Source organism: Lucilia cuprina, chromosome 5 (assembly GCF_022045245.1).
Source record: "Lucilia cuprina isolate Lc7/37 chromosome 5, ASM2204524v1, whole genome shotgun sequence".
NCBI lineage: Eukaryota > Metazoa > Arthropoda > Insecta > Diptera > Calliphoridae > Lucilia > Lucilia cuprina.
Genome location: NC_060953.1, coordinates 10,128,591 through 10,138,027, shown reverse-complemented (window position 1 = coordinate 10,138,027; position 9,437 = coordinate 10,128,591). Strand labels below are relative to the sequence as shown.

At 28.1% G+C, this 9,437-nt stretch overlaps 1 protein-coding gene across 2 annotated transcripts in view; it reads left to right on the top strand.

Annotated features, from left to right (window-relative positions):
• The first annotated feature begins 706 nt into the window (after positions 1 to 706).
• LOC111686384 (prostatic acid phosphatase-like) overlaps positions 707 to 9,437 on the top strand; it is a 12,778-nt gene continuing 4,047 nt past the window's right edge. Inside the window, exon 1 of one of the 2 annotated variants that reach the window (XM_023448744.2) lies at positions 707 to 966. In XM_023448744.2, the coding sequence (XP_023304512.2) occupies positions 793 to 966 (174 nt within the window). In that variant the 5' untranslated portion in view covers positions 707 to 792. Of the gene's footprint in view, positions 967 to 5,373; positions 5,546 to 9,437 lie in introns of those variants that run through there. The other variant, XM_023448746.2, reaches the window with a different exon arrangement.

Genomic DNA, 9,437 nt, shown 5'->3' with positions numbered 1-9,437 from the left:
AGACTAGATTATAGATTAGACTATAGACTAGACTATAGATTAGACTATAGACTAGACTGTAGACTAGACTATATACTAGACTATAGACTAGACTATAGACTAGACTATAGACTAGACTATAGACTAAACTATAGACTAGACTATAGACTAGACTATAGACTAGACTATAGACTAGACTAAAGACTAGACTATAGACTAGACTATAGACTAGACTATAGACTAGACTAGAATATTGACTAGACTATAGACTGGAATAAAGACAAGACTATAGCCAAGACTATAGACTAGACTAAAGACTAGACCATAGACTAAACTATAGACTGTAGACTAGACCATAGACTCGAATATATACTAGACTATATACTTAACTATTGACTAGACTATATACTAGACTAAAGACTAGACTATAGCTTTACCAGTTTTTAAGGATCTAAAAACAAAATTCTTTTACTATTAATTTTTATTTAGTATTTATTTTCCATTTAATTAAAATTATGACAAAATAGATAAAAAGGGAAACATATTAACTCAATATATCTTCTTCAGTACAACAATACATCAAAAACAAGGTTAACTGTGAAAAAGCTTCTTCAAATTGTGATACAAATCTGCCGATATACTTATTATCATCAAATGACAGAAAACAACAACAAAACCAACGAAATAAATAATAAAAGTTTTTTTATTATAATTTGTTTAACTTAATTAAGTAAATATATTATAATATTTGTTTTAATATTATAATTGTTGTTGTTTTAAATAAATTGTTTATATAAAATACCTCTAATCGTAATGTCGCGATCACATTTCTCTCGAAAACTTTGTCTTGTCATGACGGCCTCATTGGTGGTGATAACATTTTTCGTAGTGGGCTACTTTGGTTCTAGCGCCATTTCATCACCCGTGGTGCCAGCTTACGGTAGTGGGAGTTCTGGAGATCAGTCTACATTGGAATTATTACATGTGGTGAGTTTTTGTGAAAAAAGAGATTTTTTTTGTAAAATGTAGTAAATTATTGAAGCTAACTATATAGTGGTGATTTAAAATAAAATTTACTGATAATATAGTGTTTTTTTGTAATTGGACTTGGATTGTTATTGTTGTTTTTTTCTTAATATTATTGAGTTACTTTATCGGGAATTATGATCTCGCATAGTCAGCACTCACAAGTCTCGTGCCAATCATGTTTAAAAAATATTTTAATAAATTTTTATTAAATAAACAATAATAAATTAAAGAACGAAACAGTTGTTAATTAATGTTCTTATTCCATATGGTCTTGATTATAAAACAAGTCTGTGAAACAAGTGAAATAAAAGATTTAATAACTAATAAAAGAATAACACATTTTATAAAAAAAGACCTCTCTAAAGTTCAAAAAATATATAAAAATTATCATAATCTCGAACAAAATTTAACAAAAAATCACCGAAATTTTTAACTACAAATTTAAATTACAAAATTAAATATAAACCACTCTAGAGATTGTGAAGCAATATTCGGCTCTATAGGCACTGAAACGCCCTGCAATGAAGTGAAAAGAAATGTGTGATTTATAAGAGTTATGGACAAGAACTATAGACTAGACTATAGACTGGACTATGATTTATACTATAGACTAGGATATAAACAGGACTATGATTTAGACTATAGACTAGACTATAGATTAGACTACAGATAAGACAAGACTATATCTAGTCTACAGTCTAGTCTATACTCAAGTCTATAGTCTAGTCTATGGTCTAGTATAGACTCTATAGACTATAGACTAGATTATAGACTAAACTATATACTAGACTGTTGACTAGACTACAGACTAGACTATAAACTAGACTATAGACTATAGACTGGAATATAGACTAGACTATAGACTAAACTATAAACTAGACTATAGACTAGACTATAGACTAGACTATAGACTAGACTATAGACTAGACTATAGACTTGACTATAGACTTGACTATAGACTAGACTATAGACTATACTATAGACTAGACTACAGACTAGACAATAGACTAGACTACAGACTAGACTATAGACTAGGCTATAGACTAGACTAAAGACTAGACTATGCAATAGAATATAGACTAGACTATAAACTAGACTATAGAATAGATTATAGATTAGACTATAGACTAGACTATAGACTAGACTATAGACTAGACTATAAACTGGACTATAGACTAGACTATAGACTAAACTATGGACTAGACTATAGACTAGACTAAATACTAGACTATTGACTAGACTATAGACTAGACTATAGACGAGACTATAGAATAGACTATAGACTAGACTATAGACTAGACTATAGACTAGACTATAGACTAGACTATAGACTAGACTATAGACTAGACTATAGACTAGACTATAGACTAGACTATAGACTAGACTATAGACTAGACTATAGACTAGACTATAGACTAGACTATAGACTAGACTATAGACTAGACTATAGACTAGACTATAGACTAGACTATAGACTAGACTATAGACTAGACTATAGACTAGACTATAGACTAGACTATAGACTAGACTATAGACTAGACTATAGACTAGACTATAGACTAGACTATAGACTAGACTATAGAATAGACTATAGAGTAGACTATAGACTAGACTATAGACTAGACTATAGACTAGACTATAGACTAGACTATAGACTAGACTATAGACTAGACTATAGACTAGACTATAGACTATACTATAGACTAGACTATAGACTAGACTATAGACTAGACTATAGACTAGACTATAGACTAGACTATAGACTAGGCTATAGACTAGACTATAGACTATACTATAGACTAGACTATAGACTGGACTACAGACTAGAATATAGACTAGACTATAGACTAGACTATAGACTAGACTATAGACTAGACTATAGACTAGACTATAGACTAGACTATAGACTAGACTATAGACTAGACTATAGACTAGACTATAGACTAGACTATAGACTAGACTATAGACTAGACTATAGACTAGACTATTGACTAGACTATAGACTAGACAATAGACTAGACTATAGACTAGACTATAGACTAGACTATAGACTAGACTATAGACTAGACTATAGACTAGACTATAGACGAGACTATAGACTAGACTTTAGACTAGACTATAGACTAGACTATAGACTAGACTATAGACTAGACTATAGACTAGACTATAGACTAGACTATAGACTAGACTATAGACTAGACTATAGACTAGACTATAGACTAGACTATAGACTAGACTATAGACTAGACTATAGACTAGACTATAGACTAGACTATAGACTAGACTATAGACTAGACTATAGACTAGACTATAGACTAGACTATAGACTAGACTATAGACTAGACTATAGACTAGACTATAGACTAGACTATAGACTAGACTATAGACTAGACTATAGACTAGACTATAGACTAGACTATAGACTAGACTATAGTCTAAAGACTAGACAATAGACTATAATATAGACCAGATCATAATTGGAGTATAGAATATACAATAGACTAAATTATAGACTAGACTATGTAATAGTCTATACACATGAAAAAAACTAAATGTTAAGCTCTATAAACAAGCCTATAGAGTAGGGTTTAATCTAACATCTACACAGATGGACATTATGAAATCGTTTCTAAGGTACATTAACTTTTTAAAGTCACTCATAATTTTTTTTTTTTCAAATTACCCAAGTTTTGACTAATTGATGCTTCGCAAGTCTTATCTTTGTGATGAATTGTGCGTGGATTAATGTGTTTAATTGCTTGAACTTGTGTTATCGAATAAATGTTGTCAAAAGTTTTATACCGCTCTCATTTAGCCTAATTACGTATCAAAATGTTCCAAACAATTTTTGTAAATTGTCATAAAAATTTTTATAATTAAAGCAAATTTTTAAATGCATGGAAAAATTAAAATAAATATATTAAAAAATATTCCTTAAATAAAATTTCAAAAAAAACTGATTATATGTAGTATTGTTCCGGATTTTCTTAAAAGTAAAATTTTAATCAATAATAATGCTTTTTTGACATTATTAGGTTATTGAATTCTGTGAAGATTTGACTGGCAAAAATTACTTTGTTTATTGGTGTTTAATAATTGTTATGAAAATACAGCGTTTAACAATATTTTTTTACAAATTTTCTATAAAAAATTGTATTAAAATAAAGATTTTGAGAAAATTTCTTTATAAAATTGTATCAAGATTGTTATCCTGAGAAATTTTCTTTACAAAATTGTATCAAAATAGTGATTCTGAGAAATTTTCTATTTAAAATTGTATAAATTTAGTGATCTTAACAAATTTTCTATAGAAAATTGTATCAAGATAGTGATCTTGACAAATTTTCTATAGAAAATTGTATGAAGATAGTGATCTTGACAAATTTTCTATAGAAAATTGTATCAAGAAAATTGTATATAGAAAATTGTATCAAGATAGTGATCTTTACAAATTTTCTATAGAAAATTATATCAAGATAGTGATCTTGACAAATTTTCTATAGAAAATTGTATCAAGATAATGATGATGACAAATTTTCTATAGAAAATTGTTTCAAGATAGTGATCTTGAAAAATTTTTGATAGAAAATTGTATCAAGTTAGTGATCTTGACAAATTTTCTTTAGAAAATTGTATCAAGATAGTGATCATCTTGACAAATTTTCTATAGAAAATTGTATCATAATAGTGATCATCTTGACAAATTTTCTATAGAAAATTGTATCAAGATAGTGATCTTTACAAATTTTCTGTAGAAAATTGTATATTGAAAATTTTCTATAGAAAATTGTATCTTAACAAATTTTCCATAGGAAATTGTATCAAGAAATTTTCTATAGAAAATTTTATCAAGAAAGTGATCTTTTTTTCAAAATCTTGATTGTCACAAATCTTTTGTAGACCCCTAATACTTGTGTATTTTTTATTTGTAAATGAGTAATCGATTAAAGCTTTGGTTGTTAGCAATCACGTGCGGTAACAACTTATGTCGACATATGTGAGTTTAAAACATATTTAAAACCTGGAAATAACAATCATAATATTGTTGTTGTTTTTGTTATTATGGATGTGCCATATTGTCTGGGAGATTTACCTATTTTACAGCTTATTCCAACTTTGTAAAATATTTGGTCTCAAGCCAATTTTACCAATGAACTTGTAACGCAAATATGTGAGATGTTTATATAAATCAAAACTTGAAATATTAAATCAATGTCATGTTACTTTATTTTAATTAAATTGTTAGTAAATAGTGAGTTAAATAAAATTAAGAATTCTACTGTGCGTGTTATTTTCTTTTTTATTTAAATAAATATCTTTCTTTTTTTATAAATATACTTTGCATAAAATAACTTAAATCTTTAATAGCCGTAAACAATTATTTCAAAAACTCCATTAAGTCATGACGAGTAGCGCGTTGTCGGTATTAAAACATCTGGTCTTGTTATATTTCGTAACGAAAGCTATAACGGCAATACCTCTAGAGACCTTAGAGAATAGTAAAAAACCAGCAACAACATTGGAATTATTACATGTGGTGGGTTTAAGAAAAATATTTGGAATTGAAGTGTTAAATTTACAATATTGGCAACATTTTCAAATCAAGATTTTGATCATGTCAAGTAAAATAATAAGCTGTTTACTGTTTCACAATGAAATTGTTTGAAACAATTAAAAACTGTTGTAGTGTTAATTAAATTTGTTTGGCAATAATTGTTTGCTGTGGTTTTCGAAGTGTCATAAGTTTGTATTAAACCATAGGAAGTCTAGACTTTGTCCTCTCATTAACTGTTCTGTATTACAAAAACTAGTTTTTTAAATCGAAAACTACAATTTTCCGCATGGAAGTAGTTTTTGTTATTTTTAGTAAATTTAATTATAACACGTTATCTGGAGAAAAATATCTGTGTGTGAAAATATTAGGTGTATTAAGAAATTTTGGGGGAAAGAAAAATTCACTTAATCTGCAGATAAAAAGTTATGAAACCAATCAACCAACCAACCAACTAACTAACTAACTAACGGTTACGTCTCTAGGTTCTGTAGCCGACTCAACAAAGACTATCAAATCTGCGTCGTTGTTAACGGAAGTGATGTTTTCCCGTGTATGAAATAAGAAAGCTTAAGTTCTTGAGCAAAGTGCCCGTATACTGGCGGGAACTTATACACAAACTGCCACCGGCATTCAAGAAGCGCAATGGGGAGGTGGTGAGCAGCAAAAAGCTCACCCAATGGTTGAAGAACACTTGCCAACTGTCATCAAATAATCTTAAAGATTGTGATCTGATGTTTGATTATAAGGTCTACGTGGACGATCACACGGACGTGCATTAATTTAGAAAGTCAATCTGTGTCATTTGGTATAGTCTAAGGTAGGTATAGCAGAGCTGCAGAGCCTTCCCACTAGAGTAGTAATGGCTACTAAAACATAGGAATGATAGACAGTGAGACAGAAAGAACTACAGAAAAACAAGCAACAGACAGACAAACAGACAGAAAGACATACATACGGACAGACAGAAACATAGATAGACAGACAGACAAACCGACAAAATGACAAACAGATAGACAGACATATAGTCATACAGACAGACAGACGAACAGAGGCACAGACGGGCAGACGGACAGACGGACAGACAGACATATAGACATACAGATAGACATACAGATAGACATACAGATAGACAGATAGACAGACAGACAAACAGAAAGACAGATAGACAGATAGATAGACAGGTAGATAGACAGCTGTCTGTCTATCTGTCAGATAGACAGAGAGATAGAAAGACTGATATAGATAGATAGATACACAGAAAAAATTATCGGTAGATTATTTTCAATTAACATGTTTTAATTTTCTTTATTTCTTATTTAAACAAATTTTTATTTGTCTTAATTATCTCGTTTTTTGAAACTGTTATGTGAAACATAAGTATAAAATTTTGATTAAATTTTTAATTAATTCAATTAATATTTTAATTGATTGAAACAAATTTTCTGGCCTACTTTTCTATTTTAGTTTTATTTTTCAATATTTCATTTAAATTTTTTTGCGAGGAATATTTATAATTCCTAAATAGTTTATAAAATGTTAGGCATATAATATTTAAGTTTCTTGACAATTTGTGAAACAATTTATATGTTAAATTGTGTCAAAGTGATAACTTTTGTAAATGCTGAACGCATTGTTAAAGGTCTAGTATTCCTTTAACGTTGTGTGTAATCGATTAATAATTTGATTGTTTCAGTCACCTTCTTAATTGATTTTTAAAAAATTCTCTATCAAACAGCTTAATTTATTTGATTAATAAATTAATAAAAAATCAATTTTATATTTATTAAATATTTAATTTATACAATTAATGAATTAATCAATGTTAAATCTTGTCTTAATTATTGACATTAATTGTTTTGATTAATACGTTATTTGGAAAAAAATATATATTTTTATTTTTTTACAAATTTGGTAATTGATATCATCATTTTGATTATAGGTACAAAACTTGCTTGATACAATTATTTTGATAATTAAAACTCATTTTCAGTTTTTTCTGTGTAGATAGATAGATAGATAGATAGATAGATAGATAGATAGATAGATAGATAGATAGATAGATAGATAGATAGATAGATAGATAGATAGATAGATAGATAGATACAAGATCACTATCTTTATACAATTTTTTTAGAAAATACCTCAAGATCATGGCCGTGCTACAATATTACTTAGAAAATTTCCCAAGAATATGATCTCTTTTGAATTTTGTTGAATCATCATGATCTTGATGCATATAGTAATTGTAGAGAACTTTACTTTGTTGCTTAATATAAAACTTCTTTGAACTTGTATTATATTAATTTGTTGTTGTTGCTTTTTTCCATATTTACTGATAACATAACAATTTAAGCGTAATTTCCAACATTATTTAAGAAGAGTGTTTTTTTACAGTGGAACCTTATTAAAATGTATTTTCTACATTTTTAACTTATGTTCGCATATGTTGTTTTATATATAAGGGTTTATATAATCTTTTTAAATAGTTTAGGTAAATTTGTTTACAAAATTTGTAAAGCTTACTGTTACGTTTTTAAACGTTTCACTGTCTTTCCCTTTAGACTTAAATTAAAACAATTATATTTTAATTTAAACAAATACCATTAGTACAACAAAAAAGTTGCTTTAAATGACTTTTTTTTGGATGTTAAATAATTATTTATTTAAAATTTGATAACATTTTGTAATTAAAATATTTTTGCAAACATCACATTAATTTGCATTTAATATAGATTTGTGCAGCACACACACTTTTTTCTAACATTTGATTTAATTTTTTCCTCCGCTTTTTTTACGTACAGTTTGTAATTTATTTTAATTTGTATAAAATGTTATCAAAATCTATAAATGCAAATGAATTCATAAATTTATTTTGTGTGTTTACTACAAAACGGGAATTGAAGTAATGGCAGTAGTATGGAGCGACAGACAGACAGTCAAATGTTTGCAATGAAGGTTGGTGTAGAAAAATGTATGAATGGTTAAATGTTCGACATTGTAATGTGAGTCTATTTAAAAAAAATATATATAATATATATTTTTTATAAATAGACTGATGCAGGGCACAGTGGGTAGGTTTGTAAATATTTTCCTTTAACATTTTACAAAAAATTCTACAATTTAATATAACTGCAACCTAAAAAGTCATAAAACATATCAAATTTGATTCAACGTTAACATCTAAACTAGAAGTATCCTGTCAGTTTGATAATTTTCTATTACAATTTAAAACCCGAATAACATTGTAGTTCCAAATGTAATTAAAAATGTTTTCTTCTTATATCTCACTTTCTCGTCCTACTGTTCAACAATGTCAATAACAACAAACTTATACACGATTTTTGTTTTATTTAATGAAGCATTTTTTTAGTTTTTTAACATTTTTAACACATAATTATTTGTGTGTTGTTGTCCGTCCGTCCATCTATATACACGTGATTGATTTGAGTATAAACAAAGCTCAAGTTACACTCTCATTTACAAATGTTTGTTATGTGCATTAATATTAGGGGTATATAATAGTTTTTGACTCAAAATTAATGTAGAATAATTATAATTCATAATAATATTTTGGTATGGTAATTATTTTTTATGAAACATTGTCTGTCTATCTGTCTGTCTGTCTGTCTGTCCGTCTGTATATCTGTCTGTCTGTCTGTCCGTCTATCTGTCAATCTGACTGTCTGTGTGTCTGTCTGTCCGTCTGTCTTTCTGTCTATCTCTCTGTCTGTCTGTTTATCTGTCTGTCTATTAATCAGTCTTTCTATATCTGTCTATCTATCTATCTATCTATCTATCTATCTATCTATCTATCTATCTATCTATCTATTTATCTATCTATCTATCTATCTATCTATCTATCTATCTATCTATC